The following is a 20,806-nucleotide window of genomic DNA, read 5'->3' as shown; positions in this document are numbered from 1 at the left end:
TGTTGGTCCAGGCAATGAGATGGAATCACCCACTGGGGAGAGGGGATGAGAATCTCCATGGATGCAACACCCTACTGGGACCAAATCTTTTGTCAAGAAGTATTGGACTGGGACTGGTGCTATGGCACAGTGGGTTAAAGCCCCGGACCTGCATTGACAGTATCACATACAGGCACTGGTTCAAGTCCTGGCTGCTCTACTTTCAATCCAGCTCCCTGCTAATGTGCCTGGGAAAGCAGTGGAGGATGACAGTGGAGGATGTCTTAAGTCCTTGGGCCCGTGCACCCATGTGGGAGATCCAGAGGAAGCTCCTGGCTCCTAGCTCCAGTCGCTGCTGCCATCTGGGGAGTGATCCAGCGGATGGAAGACCTCTCTCTCTGTCACTCTGCCTTTGAAAAATAAATAAATAAATAAATAGTATTGGACTGCTAGCCTTCTAACCTTTAAGATAAAATGATTTGTCAAGGAGGACCAGGGGTTTTTCTTTTTTTCTAAGGTTAATTTAATTTATTTGAAAGACAGTTACAGAAAAAGGTAGACACACACAGAAAGAGAGAGAGAGGTCTTCTATGTGCTGGAGAGAGAGAGAGAGAGAGAGAGAGAGAGAGAGAGAGAGTCTTCTATGTGCTGGTTCACTTCTCAAAAGGTCACAATGGTTAGAGCTGTGCCGATCCAAAGCCAGGAGCTTCCCTCTAGAGGGGTCTCACACGTGGGTGCAGGAGCCGAAGGACTTGAGCTATCCCCTGTTGGTTTCACAGGTGCATTAGCAGGGAGCTGGATCAGAAGTGGAGTAGCTGGGACCCAAAGGAGCACCTTCATGGGATGCTGGTGCTACAGGCCAGGGCTTTTTTTTTTTTTGCCAGGCAGAGTTAGACAGTGAGAAAGATAGAGACAGAGAGAGAGTTATAGACAGTGAGAGAGACAGAGACAGAGAGAAAGGTCTTCCTTCCGTTGGTTCACCCCCCAAATGGCCGCCACGACTGGCGTGCTATACCGATCCGAAGCCAGGTGCTTCTCCTGGTCTCCCATGTGGGTACAGGGGCCCAAGCACTTGGGCTATCCTCCACTGTCTTCCTGGGCCACAGCAGAGAGCTGGACTGGAAGAGGAGCAACCAGGACAGAATCCGGCACCCCAACCGGGACTAGAACCTGGGGTGCCGGCACCGCAGGCGGAGGATTAGCCTAGTGAGCCATGGCGCTGGCCCCAGGCAGGGCTTTAACTGGCTGAGCCACAGTGCCAGCCCTCAGGGGTTTTTTCTGATGACTTTCAAGTTACCATAGATACAGAATGTAATTTTTTAAAAAAGATTTATTTGAAAGGCAGAATTGCAGAGAGGCAGAGGCGAAGATAAAGAAAGAGATTGAGAAAAAGAGGTCTTCCATCCGCTGGTTCACTCCTTAAATAGCCACAATGGCTAGAGCTGGGCTGATCCGCAGCCAGAAACCAAGAGCTTTTTCAGGGTCTCCCATGTACGTGCAGGGGCCCAAGGACTTGGGTCATCTTCTGCTGTTTTCTCAGGTATGTTTGCAGGGAGCTGGGTCGGAAGTGGAGAAGCCAGGACTCAAACTGGCGCCTATATACGATGCCAACACTGCACACAGCAGCTTTTAACTGTTACACCACAGTGCTGGTCTCCAGAAAATGATTTTAAAAAATAATGTATTACTCTTTTCTGTCATCCTTTTACTAGATTATTCAACAGGCTCTCAAGGAATTTAGATTTCCAATATTTCCAAAAAGAAAAGTCTAGGTCCATGAGTTCACAGTGTATTTTGAGAATGTGGCATGCCTACTAATGCTCACTTTCACACTCTACCTATAACTCAGGAAGACAGAAAACAAGATCACATATTAAAGATGAGTACATGGGCTGGCGCTGTGGTGTAGCGGGTAAAGCCGCCATTTGCCAGCATCCCCTATGGGCATCAGTTGGAGTTCTGGCTGCTCCACTTCCGATCCAGCTCTCTGCTACGGCCTGGGAAAGCACTGGAAGATGGCCCAAGATGGCCCCTGCACCTGTGTGGGAGACCCATAAAAAGCTTCTGGCTTGGGACTGGTGCAGCTCCGGCTGTTGCAGCCATCTGGGGAGTGAACCATCAGATGGAAGACCTCTCTCTCTCTCTCTTTCTCTGCATCTCTATAATTCTGCTTTTCAAATAAATAAATAAATCTTTAAAAAAAAAAAAGATAAGTACAACTGACCTGAAGGTAGATCAAGTCACACTGTTGCAGCTGAAATCAGTTCAGTCACTGTCAGAGACAGTGGAGAAGGAGCGCAGCAGTCTAGTCCTAATTCTAACTCAACCTGTGACCCTGGACAAGTCCCTTCCTGTCGGAGATCTGGTCCTTATCCGTAAAATGCAAGCTTATCAGAGCAGTGGGTAAGGCAATGACCATTTGGTTCAGATAAAATCACTCAAAATTAAATGAGGAGCTAAATCAAACTCAAAATGGCAGGGTGAATGTACGTATATATCTCTTCACTCCTTCTAGAAACTCCATCAAGTTTATTAACAAATATCTACTGCTTACTAAGCATCTGCTATGTAGTTATTTGAATACATTAGTCAATAGAATCCTCAAGACTCAGGTAGGGAATGATGCCCATTTTACTGATAAAGAAACGGAATCACCAGTATTTAAGGAAGCTGTTGAGTGTTTTTTTGTTTGAAGAGCTGTTTATTTCTTTGAAAGGTAGACCAAGAGGCAGAGAGACAGAGATCCTGCATCTACTGGTTCACTCCCCAAATGGCTCCAACAGCCAGATCTGGGTCAGACTGAAGTTAAGAGCCAGGAACTCTGTCCTGTCTCCCACATGGGTGCAGGGGCTCAGGCACTTGCACCATCTTCCACGGCTTTCCCAGATCCATTAGCAGGGAGCTGGATCAGAAATGGAGCAGCCCGGACTCAAACTGGCACTCTCCAACATGGGATGTGGGCGTCATAAGCGGTGATTTAACCTGCTGCGCCATACTGGTCTCCTTGTTTCCAAGTTTTCACAGCTAATGTGTGGCAGAATCAAGATGCAAACCCAGGCAGTCTGGCTCCAGAGTCTGTGGGATGCTGCCTCTGACTGAAATTAAGGCACAGCAAACATCCCAAGGAAAAACAGGCAGATTAGAAAAGTCAACAAAATTTTAGAAGATGAAAAGCAGACAAATGCATATAACTGTCTTAGATGAGAATTCTCAGCTCTGAAGATGGCAGGCCCCTGTAGAGCCTCTCCAGAACTTAACCACTGGAGGCACCAGCTTCCTCACGTGAGCACGAGGAAGGGCTGAAAACAAGCTGCACCTGTCCCCGTGCTCAGGCGAGCAACTGCGCAGTCACCACCCGTGAGGAGACGGGAGGCTGACTCTGAACAGGACGGACCGGAGACTCCAACTTGGGTAACGAGGGCGCCGCTGACAATCAGAGCCAGGCTTAAGGAAGCAGCCTGAAGGAAGGTCCATGGACTCTAAACATGGATCCATTACCCATGGCTCTCACAGTATGATGGTGGACCACGCATAAGCATCTGTGGGATTTGTCAGAAATGCAAGTTCTCGGGCCCAGGCCAGACCTGTGAACCAGTCATGCTGGGCTGAGGGCCCAAAACCAGCATTTACACAAGACCATCAGGTGATTCTCCTGCCCACTGCAGTTTGAGAACCACTCCCCTTCAGGAAGGCCTACAAATCAGTAAACAATCCCACACCAAAAAGCTTCCAGCCAGCTTTTGAGTACCTGTTTATCTGAGAAACAGCCTGGACGCACAGGAGTTCAGGAAGAACTCCATCATGAAAGACAGAGGCCAAAACAGAGTCCACGGAGCAGCCCTGGAGGAGGGCAGTGAAATGTGGCAGAGCCTGGTTAGCTTGGCCTCTCCCCGGCCTCCACACTGCTCAGAGCTAGGCCTCAGTCTCCACGTAAGAGTTCCAAACCCAGGGAAGCAAATGCTCTCAGCAGGCCTGTACGGCACTAGCCTAAGCCTTTTACCAACTCTTATGTCCCAGATCCTTCAAACTAACACAGCAATTCAGACTGACACTCCCGGCGCCACCTATCATAATTTACTTGTCCCTTTGAATGAATAAAAAGCATTTCAATGGAAAGTCATACAAGAATTTTTATAAGGGTTTGCTCTAGTCTGTACTTGCTTTATTTTAATTTTTATAGAAAGCTTTTATTTAATAAATATAAATTTCATAGGTACAACTTTTGGATTAGAGCAGTTGTTCCCCCCATAAGCGCCCTCCCATCCCCATGTACTTGTTTTTTTTTTTTTTTTTGACAGACAGAGTGGATAGTGAGAGAGAGAGAGACAGAGAGAAAGGTCTTCCTTTTTGCCGTTGGTTCACCCTCCAATGGCCACTGTGGCCGGCTCATTGCCTGATCCGAAGCCAGGAGCCAGGTGCTTCTCCTGGTCTCCCATGCGGGTGCAGGGCCCAAGCACTTGGGCCATCCTCCACTGCCTTCCCAGGCCATAGCAGAGAGCTGGCCTGGAAGAGGGGCAACCAGGATAGAATCCGGCGCCCCAACCGGGACTAGAACCCGGTGTGCCGGCGGCGCCGCAAGGCGGAGGATTAGCCTGTTAAGCCACGGTGCCGGCCTCCCCATGTACTTGTTTTAAATACATAGGTGAAATGTCCTACTTTAATTTCTGTACAAGTGGCAGTGACCATCCGACTCTGCCATGGCCTTTTTGCTTTTCTGTGTCTCACAAGCTCACCTGGATCATCCTTACTAAATCTTACAGCAAACATTCTCTCCCATTGCTGCTTTTCACCAGGGTTTACTCAGATGTTACTGCCACAACCACACTGCTCCCCCACTTACAAATCTCTAGCGGCCTTGACGCCTGCCATCTCATAAGCAGGTGGACCAAAACACCTCTCCTTTACTCGAATTTCCTCTGCCTCCTTTAGCCCAGTTCATTGTTCTCAATCCTTTTGGCTCCGCTCTCCCCACCTGAGAAGATCCTGCCACTCTGTCCTCTAAAGCAGAGGCTTACAGTAAGTAAAAAGTTTCGTCAGGCATAACGCAAGGAACACTTCAAATTTCCTCATTTAGTTCTCACACGAATGTGATGGATTCGGAATCATCTTTATTTTTACGTTTGGAAAACTGAAGCTTAGAGAGATTAAGGAACTTGCCCAGGGTTACCACTAGATATTAATCCAAATCCTCCTCTCCGAAGCCATCTTCTTAACCATCCCACTCGACAAGCTCCGGCGTTTCTGACGCACATATATGGAAAAACTGCCTTTACCATGAGAAGAATAAGAAGGGCAAAAAGATCTCTGCACAATTCTTTCTCAAACACAAGGTCACCCATAAACGCTGAGTCTTCCAGCCAAAGCCCGGCAGGGAACACACCTGCAGCCGCGCCTCCGCGGAGTCCCGGAGCCCAGGAGGGCGGCTGGCTCTCGCCACCGGAATGCGGGCGGGGAGCAGGTGGTGGACCACGCCTCTCCCCGCAGCCCGGCCCGGGCCCGCACCTCGGCGGCCTGGCGGGAGGGGTCCCCTTCCAAAGACCTCCAGGTCCGCCCGTAGCTCTTGAGAGGCGAGACCGCGACCTGGCGATCAAGGGCAGGCAGTGACCAGAGCGGGTAGCAGCGGCGCCCGCCAGCACGCGGAGGCTGCCCAGCCCCTCCTCCGCAGGGGTGACAGGCGAGGGAGGCGGGCGCCCAACGTCGCCCACTCCCAGGCCTCCCAGGCGCCCCCTCAGCCCTTCCGTCCGAGGGCTCCCAGACCGCGCCTCTTCGCCGCCCGCTCGGCCCCGAGCCCCCGTCCCGCCGGGGCCCTTTCCGCCCAATGCTCGCTCCCCGCCGGCCCCCCGCCCTGGGCGCCCCGCTCGGCCCCGTTCCCCTCAGCGCCCGGGCCGCGGTACCTTGAGCGTCACGTCGCACAGCTTGCCCTGCCGCCGGATCTCCTCCATGACGCCGTAGCCGCGGCTGGGCAACTCGGATACCGAGAAGTGCACCAGGTCCTCCAGCTCCTCCGCGCCGTCCTCCACCATCTTCCCCCGCCGCCGCAACTGCGCAGGCCTCGCCGGCCAGCCCCACTCCCACCAGGGCGGGGCGAGGGTGCACGCCGGCGGCAGCCGGGAGCGCGGAGCTCGAACCGGAGGGGCCTGCGCGGCCGCCGTAGTCGCAACTCCTGTCCGCCGGAAGCCCCGCCGTCCCGCTTCCTGGTTCATCCACGGCCGTCGTTCCCCGACTACATCGACCTTGGCTTCGCTCATGCAGCTGCCGCAGTCTTTCGAGGTTAACTGGCCTCATCTCCCGTCTCCCCGATACACGCCTAACCTCACCCGAATCCTCGACGGAGGCCCGCGGACTTCCTTTCCGCCACCACCCGTACTTCCGGAGTCCCCGGAAGCGCCCCGTTGCCATGGCGACCGCGTACCGCCGGGCGGCTGCGCCCGGGGCGTTCGGGTCTGGCGCGGGGTTTTGGTCTCTGCGTTTGCAGAATTTACAGTGCTGGAGCGCGGCGACCCCGCAGGCTGTGAGCAGGGGCCGCGCCTGGGCGGTGAGGGTGGACAGAGGGAGACGGCCGAGGGCTGTCGCCCGGGCGGCGGCCGCCGCTGAGCGGCGAACACGGCTCTCCGGGAGCTCCCGGCTCACCGCGGTCGCGCCCGAGTCAGGCCGTCTGGTCTCGGGTTTTCGGGCGCGGTGGGAGAGGCTCGGGACCACAGTCCGAGTCCTGCGCCCTTGCAGGTGTGAGGAGCCGCCGCGCAGAGGAGCGGGAACGGGCCCAAGGCCCCGCCGCCCGGGCTGCACAGGGCCCGGCACGTCGGGTGAGAAGCAGGAGAAAGGCGGTTGTGCCGCGGCCCCGGTTCCGCGTTCAGCCCAAGGCCGGGTGCCGCGGGACCCCGTGTGCTGGCTTCAGGTGCTGTTGCTGTCGTCGTCGTGAGGGTTCCCAGGAGGGCCCCTGGTATGAGCAGGACGATGGCAGGTGGGGACCCTCCCTGTGCCTCCCGGCCCTCCAGGCAGGGGTGCTTGGTGCAGTGAGGAGGCCGCGAGCCTCTCAAACCCAGGTTTCCTGATGGCCGCGTGGACTCCCTTTGTTACGCCAGAAATGTCCGAGGCCGGTGCCCAGAAGAAAGGGGCGTTCCCACAGCTCCGAGGGAGAAAGAAGGGGCTGGGCAGGCTTCCTGTACCTGGAAAACCGGTGTCCACCAGAGGTGGTGTAGAAGGGAGTGAGGTTACATGCCCCCTTGGGACCGTCAGTAGTGGCCAAAGATGGACCCACCTATGGACATTTGCCCAGCATTTCTTGAGCACCTGCTCCGCGCTGGGCATTGTTCTGGAGAGGAAGGGCACAGTTCTAGTCCCCATGCAGGTTGTAATTTAATTTGGGAGCTGAAACTCACCAGAGGAAGCCAAGGATGAGCTGGCCGGCAGCACTGAGTGCAGGATGGCCCGGGCTTCCCAGTGTCTGTGTGGCAGCCTCACAGGAGGGCACCGCTCATCGGGCAGGCTTGTTGCAGGTGGGTGTGGCCCCTGGCCAGCTTGGAGCTTTGGCGTAAGCATGGAGAGGGCATTAGGCAAATTGCAGGCATAGACGGGCAGGCTGGGGGGCGGGGGGAGGAGTGCTTAGAGCTCACATATGCCACCCTTGTGCTGTCCATGGTTGGGGGCTTCACAGGGAGAGGGCTGGGCTCCTGCTCCCAGAGCCCCTGCTTCTTCATGGTCTTCCCAATCACGCAGAGCTCCCTGGGTGATACCTTAACTTCCCTGGGAAGGGAGACAAGCCTGTGGGGTTGGTATGAGGAGCGGTTCTCAGAGCTTTAGAAATGAGTGTAAGTGTTTGAGTCAAACACTCAAACCTCTACCCCAGCGTTCCAACACCGCAGATCAAAGGGAATTGGAGATGAGATTGTTCTCTGCGTTCCTCAGTTTGGGGTTTTGTGATGTTTTACTTCTATAGCTCAGATATGTAGACAAAAATATTAGGACCTAAACAAGCCATTATTCCTGCTTACCACAGTATCTTTCAGATTCATAAAAGACTCCCGTGAGGGGCCAGCACCTGGCTCACTTGGTTAATCCTCTGCCTGCGGCGCCAGCATCCCATATGGGCACCGGGTTCTAGTCCCGGTTGCTCCTCTTCCAGGCCAGCTCTCTGCTGTGGCCTGGGAAGGCAGTGGAGGATGGCCCAAGTGCTTGGGCCCCTGCACCTGCATGGGAGACCAGGAGGAAGCACCTGGCTCCTGGCTTTGGATCGGTGTAGTTCCGGCCATAGCGGCCATTTGGGGGGTGAACCAATGGAAGGAAGACCTTTCTGTCTGTCTCTCTCTCTCACTGTCTAACTCTATCTGTCGAATAAAAAAAAAAAAAAGACTCCCATGAAATAATAACTTGAGAAATGTAAGATGTATACACACACTACACAATGGGCAAATGCTTAAGTACAAGTTTCCTGCTTTCTTTGACATCTGAAGAGCTTGTAGTTTGTCCATATCATTGAAGCAGTAAGCTGAAAGGGCAGGGTCTGTCTCTGACTTGCTTTTTTTTTTTTTTTTTAAGATTTATTTATTTATTTGAAAGAGAGAGGAGAGGCAGAGAGAGATCTTCCATCCAATGGTTCATTCCCCAATTGGCCACAACGGCAGGAGCTGCGCCAATCCGAAGCCAGGAGCCAGGAGCTTCTTCAGGGTCCCCCATGTGGGTGCAGGAGCCCAAGGACTTGGGCCATCTTCTACTGCTTTCCCAGGCCACAGCAGAGAGCTGGCCTGGAAGAGGAGCAGCCTGGTCTCGAACCAGCACCCATTAGGGGATGCTGGCACTTCAGCCAGGGTGTTAACCCATTGCACCACAGCGCTGGCCCCTCTGACTTGCTTTTTAACATCACTTGATGATAATTGATATAATTGTTATAAGAGGAAATGAAGTAGTTACCATAAATTGTATCTGGAAATATTGTGGATGTTACTATTTTAAAATTTGGAATCATTTTAGTTAGCATTTAACCTTTTGTAACACTGAATTTTGTTACAATCAGTGTTGTAACATTGAACCTTTTTTGGATAGTTACATATAAAATATTACCATTTGTTCTTTTACTTTTTTTTTTTTTTTTTTTTTTTTGAGAGATAGGCCAGAGAGAGGGAGCAGTCTCATCTGCTAGTTTATTCCCCAAATGTCTGTAACCTCCCCTTGGCTGAAGCTGGCATCCAGGTTCAGGCATGCCACGTGAGGTGGAAGCCCTTTTACTTGAACCATTGTCACTGCCTCCCAGGGTTTGCATTAGCAGGAAGTGGGAGTCAGGAGCCAGAGCTGGAAATCAAGCCCAGGAACTCTGATGTGGAGTGCTGGTGTTTTAACCCCTAAACTAAATGTCCACCCATATACTCTGGTTTGAAGATTGAAACTGTCATCTCTCTATGCCATGTGTACCCTAACTTTTCATAAATTCAGCACATTGCTTTGATGGTTGTCTTTTTCAGACATATTTCTAGGAGTTCTTATGGCCTCGACTTTGCCCTCCACTATGAAAGTACAGGTTATTTTAGAGAGAAATGTCTCGTTTATTATTAAACTGATATAACCCTGGAGCTGGTGCTGTGGCTTAGTAGGTAAAGCCACCACCTGTGCCACCATCCCATATAGTCGCTGGTTCAAGTCCCGGCTGCTCTATTTCTGATCCAGCTCTCTGCTGTGGCCTGGGGACTCAGCAGCGGATAGCCCGGGTACCTGTATCCCTATACCCACATGGGAGACCTGGAAGAAACTCCTGGCTCCTGGCTTGGAATCAGCCCAGCTGCAGCCATTGTGGCCATCTGGGGAATGAACCAACAGATGCCAGATCTCTCTGTAACTGCCTTTCAAATAAATAAATAAATAAATCTTTAAAAAAATAAAAATTTATATAACCTGAAGAGAAATCAAGAGGAGTGTATTTTCCTTGGACCTTTTCTCAATTCAAATTCTGTTTTGTATATTATGGAGTATTAATTCTAAATAGTTTTTTTTTTTAATTTAATATAAATTTCGAAAGTACAACTTTTGTATTATAGTGATTTTTCCCCCCATAACCTCCCTCCCACCCGCAAACCATCCCATCTCCTACTTCCTCTCCCATCTCTAAATATGTTTTTTGTTTTTGACAGGCAGAGTTAGACAGTGAGAGAGAGAGAGAGACAGAGAGAAAGGTCTTCCTTCCGTTGTTCACCCCCTAAATGGCCGCTATGGCTGGCGGACTGCGCCGATCTGAAGCCAGGAGCCAGGTGCTTCCTCCTGGTCTCCCATGCGGGTGCAGGGCCCAAGCACTTGGGCCATCCTCCACTGCCTTCCCAGGCCACAGCAGAGAACTGGACTGGAAGAGGAGCAACTGGGACAGAATCCGGCGCCCCAACCAGGACTAGAACCCGGGGTGCTGGCACCACAGGTGGAGGATTAGCCTAGTGAGCCGCGGCACCGGCCTCTAAACAGGTTTTAATACTGTATATTCATGGCTCTGTGAGAGGGAAATTCCTGAAATTTGAGAGCTCAGTCTCAGGGGCTGTGTAATCATAAACTACATGATGATAGTGTTTAAATTTTTACAAAGGAAATAACTGTTAGATTGATCTTAGAAAAATGTTTACATGTAAAAATAGAAATGTTCCATCTTAAAATAATTTAAAAATATATTATGTTCATTTCTCCCAATGGTTTTAGGTAATGACATTTTTTAGACTTCTATTTTATCTGCTAGTATTATTTAAGCAGATTTAACACAATTTCTGATGATTAGAGAAGGGTATTTGCTTAGCTTTCCTTAGAGCACTTAGGATTGGTATGTAATCCCTTGTCCTCAGTGTATCTAATGAGGCACCTGAAGAGCTGGTTAAGTTTTAAGTTCTCCTCAAAGCAATAAAAATTACTGCAGTTATTACCTCTATTTAGTAACCCTCTTTGCTTCACCACTGTATGTTAATTATTGAACCAAAATTCACTAATATTAAATATTTTCATTTAGGCACTCCAGGATAGGACCTGATGGTACCATCCTAACCGATGGTACTAATATCCAATAAATAAGAGATTTATCAGTTACCATTTAGAGAGTTGCACAATTTGACTTCCATAGTTTTTATGGCATATTGTCGTTGGACAAGACCTTAGGAGTCAAGGTATCTTACATTCAATGCACTAATTCCTTTTGTAGCATCACTTCTTGATTTTACCTGACTGTTCATGGTGTCTGTGGTCCTTACCTTGAGAAGATCTTTCCCTAAATCTGCCTTCCAGGGTGGGCATTTGGCTTGGTGGTTAGCCTAGGTTCAAGTCTTAGCTCCACTCACAATTCTGCTTTCTTGCTAATGTGCACCCTGAGAGGCAGCAGTGATGGCTCAAGTGATTGAGTCCCTGCCACCCACATGAGAGGCCTGGATGGAGTTCCTGGCTCCTGGATTTGGCCTGATCAGGCCCTGACTGTTAAGGGCATTTGGCGAGTGAACAAGCAGATGGGAGCTCTCTGTGTCTGTCTCTCAAGTAAATAAAAATTTTTCAAAAAGAAAAAAACCTGCTTCCTTATCACTTATGTCAGTAAGCTTTCATCCTGTTCCCTGAATCCACACTCAGTATTGTTTCAGCATTGATTATCTTGTACTCATGATAATTACTTATGATAGTATAAATGAAAGAAGACAGATATAGGCCGGTGCTGTGGCTTAACAGGATAATCCTCCGCCTTGCGGTGCCGGTACACCGGGTTCTAGTCCCGGTCGGGGCGCCGGATTCTATCCCGGTTGCCCCTCTTCCAGGCCAGCTCTCTGCTATGGCCCGGGAGTGAAGTGGAGGATGGCCCAAGTCCTTGGCCCCTGCACCCGCTTGGGAGACCAGGAGAAGCACCTGGCTCCTGGCTTTGGATCAGCGAGATGCGGCGGCCGCAGCGGCCATTGGAGGGTGAACCAACGGCGTAAAGGAAGACCTTCCTCTCTGTCTCTCTCTCTCACTATCCACTCTGCCTGTCAAAAAGAAAAAAAAAAAAAATCTTGCCTTGGAAGAGTTGATGCCTCCTGCCAGCCCTGAAACCCTGGCAGCTCATGGCCTTGCTAGAAAATGGCTAATGCTCCATATCTCCCTCACCTTCTTAGGAAAAAATTTTTTTCAGTTTTTCTGTTCCCTGAGATTCCATGTTCTTCCCAGAAATCCTAAGGCCAGAACATCTCTTGGTGTGGGGGATATTAGTGCATTTTGTAGACCTTAGAGTCTGGGCAGATGTCTGCTTTAACCAGTTAATGTCACTGTTCCTCATCTACCCATCCTCCTGCATGTTGGAATCCCTGATGTGCTTGGCTACTTTCATTGGTTCCCTTCACACCACAGGTCCTGGCTGATCCCAGACATGCTGGAGGATGGGAAAACTGTCCTTGGATCTGTTTTCCTGGGTGTCATTGAGACATGTTTGGAAGTGTTTGCAGGCATTATCATGTTTATGAGCAGACAGCAGCTGACAAGACATACAACATGACGTGGGCAGCTAAGAATTACAAGCACCAGGGGATCCTCCCTCGTGCCCTGCAGCAGGTAGAGAATGGGCTCATGGAAGGATGCCATACAAGTCCCTTCTGTCTGCCACAGATGCTGCCCATCCCAGGCCAGCTGCCAGAGAAGTGGGGTCCAGCCCTCGAAGGAGTTGCAGCTGGTGCTGGTACCAGAGTCGGGATACACATGGCTAGGTGGTGGGGAATCAGGGGCCTCGGGAAATTGAGTTTCAGATTCTGACCCACACCAAGCCTGCTTCCTCATTTGTGAAAGAGCTGACATGCTAATCGGCCTCGTGCTGCTCCATAGTCTGTGATCCTGTCATTAAGGACTTGGAGGTCCTAAACACGTTCCTTCCTGGTTTTCATGAGAATAAGAGCCTTGCAGAGCTTCCTTACCAGGCTGCTGTGGCTTCTTCCACTACCACACCCCTGAACCAAGGCAAGAAGCAGAGCATGACCTCAGCTGTCAGAACTGTCAGCCCAGGGGTTCTGGAGACACAGCTGAAGACAGGGCTAGCTTGAGTTCTATGAATATCCTTAGGGGGTGGGGGGGGTGGGGGAGCCAGCACCATGGTGCAGTAGGTTAATTTTCCACCTGCGGCACTGGCATCCCATGTGGGTGCTGGTTCCAGTCCCAACTGCTCCTCTTCCAATCCAGCTTTCTGCTGTGGCCTGGGAAAGCAGTAGAAGATGGCCCAAGTCCTTGGACCCCTGCACCTGTGTGGGAAACCTGGAAGAGGCTTCTGGCTCCTGGCTTTGGATCGGCGCAGCTCCAGCCATTGTGGCCATCTGGGGAGTGGACCAACGACAGAGGACCTTTCTCTCTGTCTCTCCTTCTAACTGTCTGTAACTCTACCTCTCAAATAATATATATATATATGTGTGTGTGTGTGTGTATATATATATATATATGGTCGGCTATATATATTTTATATATAGTACATTATATATATTACTATATATTATATTATATATTACTACATAGTATAGTATATATATTATCTCCTCTGGTTGGAGTTAGAAGGCAAAAGGCCTCTCTTCAAGAGCGTCTTGGGCTTCGTGGCCCTGTCCTACAAGAAGTATAGACATCCCTCTAAAATGTAAGCCATCTATGCTCAGTTTTTAAAAACATTCATGGCTGGCCAGCGCCGCGGCTCACTAGGCTAATCCTCCACCTACGACGCCAGCACACCGGGTTCTAGTCCCGGTCAGGGCGCCGGATTCTGTCCCAGTTGCTCCTCTTGCAGTCCGGCTCTCTGCTGTGGCCGGGGAGTGCAGTGGAAGATGGCCCAAGTCCTTGGGCCCTGCACCCGCATGGGAGACCAGGAGAAGCACCTGGCTCCTGCCTTCGGATCGGTGCGGTGCGCTGGCCGCAACACGCCAGCCACAGCGGCCACTGGGGAGTGAACCAATGGAAAAGGAAGACCTTTCTCTCTCTCACTGTCCACTCTGCCTGTCAATAAATAAATAAATAAAAACATTTATGTACTTTACTTTAAAGGCAGAAAGAAAAGGAGAGAGAATTTCCATCTGCTGGTTTACTCCCAAATGCCCACAACAGTCAGGGCTGGGCCAGGCCAAAACCAGGAACCAGGAACTCTATCCATATCTCCTTTGTGGATGGCAGGAACCCAAATTCTTGAGCCGTCATCTGTTGTCACCCAGGTGTATTAGCAGGAAGCTAGATCAGAAGTGGAGTAGCTGGGACTCAAACTGGCATTCTGATACGGGATGCTGGCATCCCAAAGCAGGAACTTAACCCTCCACACAACAACACTGGCCCCATGTTCTAGTTTTTGAGGTCTGTCGTATCACAGTGTCAAAACTTGTGTATCTCAGCATCTTAGACTTTAGTAGTATAGCTCAGTGCCACACAATAGAAATATAACTCATATATGAAAGAGTTTTCCAGTAACCATATTTTAAAAATTAAAAATAGGGTTCAGTGTTGTGGTGCAGTGGTTAAGCTGCTGCCTGCAGTGCTGATGTCCCACATAGGTCCCAGTTCAAATCCTGGCTGCTCCACTTCCAATCCAGTTCCTTGCTAATGTGCCTGTGAATTCAGCAGAAGATGGCCCAATTGCTTGGGCCCCTGCCACCCATGTGGGAGACCCAGATGAAGCTCCTGGCTCTTGACTTCAGCTTGGCCCAGTCCTGGCCATTGGCAGCACTGGACAGTAAATCAGCAGATGGAAGATTCTTTCTGTCTCTACCTCTCTCTCTGTAACACTGCCTTTCAAATAAATAAATATTTAAAAATAATAAAAATTTAAACGGGTTAAATTAATCGCTACAATATTTTATTAAACTCAATATACCTAAAATATAATTTTCACATATACAAGGGGTCTTCAAAGCATTCATGGAAAATATGTATTATGAAAACACTGCATGAATTTCAGTAATGTTTATATCAAAATAAACTTGTTCAATTCCATTTTTTCACTTACTTATCCTCATAATCTAAAAGCTTTTGAGGGGCTGGTGCTGTGGCGTAGCAGGTAAAGCCACCGCCAGCATCCATACTATACCACAATGCAGACCACTATTTTTTTTTTTTAAAGATTATTTGAAAGTCAGAATTAGACACACAGAGAGATCTTCCATCACCTGGCTCAATCCCCAGATGGTCACAACAGCTGGAGCCACGAGCCAGGATCTTCTTCCAGGTCTCCAACACTTGTTCATCTTTCACTGCTTTTCCCAGGCCATTAGCAGGTAGCTGGATTGGACTCAAACTGGCACCGATTTGGGATGCCAGTGTTGCAGACAGTAGCTTAACTCACTATGCCCTGATGCCATAAAGACTTATTTATTTAGAAAAGTTACAGAGTCAGAGGGAGACAGATCTTCCACTGCTAGTTCATTCCTCAGACAGCTGCAACGGCCAGGGCTGGGCCAGGCTGAAGCTAGGAGCTTCATCCAGGTCTCCCACAGTGGGTGGCAGGGGGCCCAAATACTTGGGCTATCTTCTGCTGCTTTTCCCAGGCTGTGTAATTATTTCTTTTAAATCTTTTATTTGGGGCCAACACTATCACGTAGCTGGTAAAGCTGCTGCCTGTAGTGCTGGCATCCCATATGGGGGCTGTTTCGAGTCCCAGCTGCTCTACTTCTGATCCAGCTCTCTGCTATGGCCTGGGAAAGTAATGGAAAATGTCCCAGGTCTTTGGGCTCCTGGACCCTCATGGAAGACCCAGAAAAAGCCCCAGCTCCTGTCTTCGGATTGGCCCAGCTCTGGCCGTTGCAGCTATTTGGGGAGTGTACCAGCAGATAGAAGACTCTCTCTCTGCCTCTGCCTTTCTGTAACTCTGCCTTTCAAATAAATAATAAATAAGTCTTTTAAAAAATTAGTCTGCTGTGGCTGGTGTTGTGGCGCAGCAGGTTAAACCTCCACCTTTAATGCAGGTATCCCATGTGGGCACTGATTCAAGACCTGGCTGCTATACTTCCAGTCCAGCTCCCTGCTAATGCACTTGGGAAAGCAGGAAAAGATGGCCCAAGAGCTTGGGCCCCTGCACCCACGTGGGAGATCTGGAAGAAGCTCCTGGCTCCTGTCTTTGGCCTGGCCCAGTCCTGGCCATTATGGCCATCTGAAGAGTGAATTGCTAGATGAAAGATCTCTCCCCTTCTTTCTCTGTCTTTCCTCTTTTCTCTGTAACTCTGCCTTTCAAATAAATAATAAATCTTAAAAAATAATAATCTGCTATAGATTTACTGATTTTTAAGTCCTACCTACAGTTGCTTTGGTCAGACTAGACCAAATGATTGCATGGCATTATATGGCCCGCGAGCCACATGTTCCCCACTGGATTAGGGAGTGAACTAGTAGATGGGAGATCTCTGTCTCTCTGTGTCTCACTCTCTCTATGCCTCTCCCTTAAAAATAAATTAAAAATTTTAAATATTTACTTTTTATTTATTTGAAAGGTAGAGTTATAGAGAGGCAGAGGCAGATGAAGAGGTCTTCCATCCCAAAGGGGCCCAAGCACTTGGGCCATCTTCCACTGCTTTCCTAGGCCATAGCAGAGAGCTGGATTGGAAATGGAACAGCCAGGACTTAAACTGGTGTCCATATGGGATGCCTACACTGCAGGCAGAGACTTTACCCACTATGGCATGGCACTGGTCCCAGACTAATTTTTTTTTTTTTGGTTTATAAAATGTAACTTTATGTTCTGTTGTTACATAGGGCATAACATTTTCACAAGGCTTTTTTGGGACTACAGTCAATGATTAGCAACACAAAATAGTGGTCCCACTCTCTAAGCAACAATCACTAGACAAATTGGTCACCTCCTCACCTGTGCACAGATCTGCATGGAAAAGTACTGAAGTTTAGATGTGGACTGGCGCTCTTTAGCTCCCCTTGCTAGTGTGTTCAGAAAAGACATGCACTTTAATTTGCCAAAGCAATGCTTGTATTATGGCAGCGACATACTTCTATTACGTAGTAAAGTGAACACCAGAACTACAAAGGCAGGAGGTGCAAGTGAATTTTTATTGGGAGGGAAATTGTCAACTCAAACAGCAGCAAACAAAGAGTGAGTAAGAAAATTCCCTGTTGTCATCTATCCGTGTCCTCTGTGATCTGATGCAGGAGGCATTCTAATTTGTGACCCCCCAGCCCAGAACTGCCAAGTGCTTTTCTATTCAATCTAATACTTACCAATTCCTACTAAAAAGGAATACATGGGGGCTAGCACCATGGCGCACTTGGCTAATCCTCCGCCTGTGGCGCCGGCATCCCATATGGGCACTGGGTTCTAGTCCTGGTTACTCCTGTTCCAGTCCAGCTCTCTGCTATGGCCTGGGGAAGCAGTGGAGGATGGCCCAAGTGCTTGGGCCCCTGCACCCGCATGGGAGACCAGGAAGAAGCACCTGGCTCCTGGCTTTGGATCGACGTAGCTCTGGCCATGGCAGCCATTTGGGGAGTGAACCAACGGAAGGAAGGCCTTTCTCTCTGTCTCTCTCTCTCACTGTGTATAACTCTGCCTGTTAAATAAATAAATAAATCTTTTTTTTTTTTTTTTGACAGGCAGAGTAGATAGTGAGAGAGAGAGACAGAGAGGAAGGTCTTCCTTTACGCCGTTGGTTCACCCTCCAATGGCCGCTGCGGCCGCCGCATCTCGCTGATCCAAAGCCAGGAGCCAGGTGCTTCTCCTGGTCTCCCATGCGGGTGCAGGGCCCAAGGACTTGGGCCATCCTCCACTTCACTCCCGGGCCATAGCAGAGAGCTGGCCTGGAAGAGGGGCAACCGGGATAGAATCCGGCGCCCCGACCGGGACTAGAACCCGGTGTGCCGGCGCCGCAGGTGGAGGATTAGCCTGTTAAGCCACGGCGCCGGCCAAATAAATAAATAAATCTTTTAAAAAAAAAAACATAAAAAAAGAAGGAATACATGAAGAGCATGGTAAAGCTGCTCACTGAAATGAAACCCCTGAAGAAGAGTAATGGAGGGAATGAAGAAATTAAGAAGTTATGCAGAACATCCTTTGAATTGTAATTAACTACATTTTCATATCTTCACAGTAATACAAAACACACTCACTTGCAGCTGGTTCAGATTACTTAAATACCAGATACATTTTTAGTCCTCTACATAAGTGTTTGGAAGTTACTTATGTTTACATGAAAAGAAGCTATTAATACTTTTTTACAGCACTAACTGCACACCAGGAAGACCAAGACAGACACAGACCAAGGAATGGAGTTTTCCTAAAGTTGCAGTGTGAAAGAACTATAAACAGCTGCTTTCATACACATGAACGGGCTTCTCTGATATAGGAAATCCAAGTGGCTGAAGGAATGGAGATGTGTAAAAAGGTTTTTTGAAGGGAAGGAGGATGACGCCTTGTGTCCATTTAGTTTTCCGCCCCTCTGCTGCTCTGTCTGATGTCCATAATGTTAAATTGTCTCTAAGCAACTGCATGAGGGTGCTTTCTTTGTAGGAGTCTACGTTAAGTGTGTCGAGTTCTGCAATGGCCTCATCAAAAGCCGTTTTAGCCAGTGTGCAGGCGAGCTCTGGGTTATTAAGGATCCCATAGTAAAATACAGAAATGTTCAGAGCCAGCCCCAGGCAGGTTGGGTGTGTGGGTTGCATCTCTTTCTTGCTTATAAAAAATGCCTCTGAGTAAGCTCCGTGGGAATTATCTATCGTTTGTTTTTGATCACCACCACATGCAACTTCACAAGGTACCCGAAGTAATCTCCCTTCATTTTCAGATAGGAGACCTTACTCTCTGGATTAGTTACATTGGCTATTAAATACTTATCCAACAACTCCAGCACCGAGGTGCAGATGGACCACAACTCCAACTCCACCTTCTCCAGGTAGTCCTTGCTGAGCTGCAGCTTCTTGTCGGAGGTGTGGGTCTTTTGCTGGATGCTCGAGATGACCCTCCCGGCAGACTGGTGGCCCCCGACCATGTTCTTGTAGGCCACCGAGCGCAGACTGCGCTCCTCATTGGCCAGCTCGGTGTCCTGCTCCGTCATGGCCTTCATGCAGATGGCCATGTCATTGTAGCGCTCGGGCTGCTCGGCCAGTTTGACCTGGATCAGCTCCGTCTTCTCCATGGTGGTTGCCGTGCACGAGTGGGTTGGGACGAGGGCCTCCATGAGGGCTTCACATCTTGGCAGCCGTGACGTGAGTCCCCCAGACTAATTTTTAAGTTGATAATTTTATATGGCCCCCAAGTGATGTTATAAATATCCCAATGGCCCTAGGAAGGAAAAGGGTTCCCCACAGAAGGTGAACGGAGGGAAGGGAAGGGAGAAGCCTTGTAGACTACTGTGCAGTACAAAGTTCAGCATGGCTGCTATGATTTCTTGAGCCAAAGTCAACCAAAAATAATAGATCCTCACTAACATCCCTGCCGTACTCAGTCATTGCTAGAAGCATTGCTGGGGTGACTTAACACACATTTATTATTTCACAGATCCTCTGGGTCAGGAGTCCAGGCACAGAGAGGGCAGGTCTTCTATTGGGTGTTGTCACGAGGCTGCAATCAATGTTTGTTTGATCTGTGTTTCTTTCACTAGCCTGGGGGCCTTCTTCAAAACTTGCATGGTTGTGGGCAGAATATGGTTTCTTGCAATTCTAGGGTTAAAGTTCCATTTGCTTGATGGTTGTCAGCTGGAGCTTCTCTCAGCTCCAAGAGTCTTCTCACAGTAATAGTGGCTACAGTAATATTATAGCTCACATTCCTTGCACCCAGTTCCCCATGGAACAACGTGGTGAGGGCAGGTACAACGTGTTTATGGAGGGGATAGGTATCTGCACTACTGGAGAGGATAGGAGCTGGCACATTCATCCTGTTTCCCCTCTGTGTAGCAAAGAAGATTGAAAGGTGAGAGGAAGAGAGGGAGGGAGGAAGAGAGGAGAAGAGGAGAAGAGAAAGCACATGTAAGCAAATCCTCTTTGGAGAAAGAAAGGGAAGGTCCCCATCCTGGAATGTAAGCATTTGGCTATTCCACAGAAAGATCTTATCTCCCACTGAGTGGGAACAGATGGCTTGGGTGAGTAGATGGCCTGGAAGTAGAGGGAATTAGAGGAGGAGACAAGTGGCTCCAAGTCTACCTTCCTTAGAATGTGAATAAAACAAATTGTCCTGGGCTGTGTGGGGAGACATTATCTTCATGTCAATTCCATTGCTTAGAGCCACAGGGGGAATCCAGGGAGGCTTTCCTTAAAGCAGATGCCCTCAGGACAGTGAGAGCCCTGGTTGTTTACAGTCCCTGGATTCACACCTGCTTTCCACCTGGCCCCTGGATACATCCTTTACTTTCTTACAATATCAGACTTTCATTCAAAAGAAAACTTTAAATATTTGTCTATCAACTTTAGGTGTTTTGTAGGAGGAGGGTTTCTAAATACTTAGTCCATTGTATCATTGAAAATGGAAGCCTCCACCTTTTTTGGGCTGAGATACACTGCAAAAGGTGTAGGACTTGGAACTGGAGGTCTGGGGCTTAATTCCAGGTTTTTGTTTTTTTTTTTTTTTTAAAGCTCTGAAGCCTTAGCAAATCATTTTTCCCAAGTCCCAGTTTACTAATCTGTAAAAGTGGAGACGTAATAACACCTATCCCAAAAGGTTGTTCTGTGGCTGGCATTGTAGTGCAGTGAGCTAAGCTGCTGCCTATGACACCAGCATGCTGTTAAGAGTGCTTGTTAAGTCTCAGCTGCTCCACTTCCCATCCAGTTCCCTTCTAATATGTCTGGGAAGGTAGCAGAAGATGGCCTAGGTATTTGGGCCCCTGCCACCCATATGGGAGACCCAGACGGAGCTCTGGGCTCCTGGCTTCAGCCTGCACCAGCTTCATGGGATTGAAGCAGTAGATGACTTGCA

The 20,806-nt window shown here is 49.2% G+C and overlaps 2 protein-coding genes across 3 annotated transcripts in view; both read right to left on the bottom strand.

Moving 5' to 3' along the window:
* The window catches only part of KLHL18 (kelch like family member 18), a 57,397-nt gene extending 51,364 nt beyond the window's left edge, over positions 1–6,033 (bottom strand). For both annotated transcript variants that reach the window (XM_062200729.1, XM_062200731.1), the window contains exon 1: positions 5,874–6,033. In XM_062200729.1, the coding sequence (XP_062056713.1) occupies positions 5,874–6,002 (129 nt within the window). In that variant the 5' untranslated portion in view covers positions 6,003–6,033. The remainder of the gene's footprint in view (positions 1–5,873) is intronic.
* Positions 6,034–18,140: 12,107 nt separating this feature from the next.
* LOC133766902 (14-3-3 protein theta-like) lies at positions 18,141–19,315 on the bottom strand. Its single transcript, XM_062200732.1, is given in 2 exon segments — positions 18,141–18,650; positions 18,653–19,315. Coding segments are annotated over 2 exon segments (876 nt in total). The 5' UTR covers positions 19,077–19,315; the 3' UTR covers positions 18,141–18,198.
* Positions 19,316–20,806: the final 1,491 nt, after the last annotated feature.

Source organism: Lepus europaeus, chromosome 9 (assembly GCF_033115175.1).
Source record: "Lepus europaeus isolate LE1 chromosome 9, mLepTim1.pri, whole genome shotgun sequence".
NCBI lineage: Eukaryota > Metazoa > Chordata > Mammalia > Lagomorpha > Leporidae > Lepus > Lepus europaeus.
The sequence above is the reverse complement of the archived record's forward strand: the minus strand, read 5'-3'. Positions and strand labels throughout refer to the sequence as shown.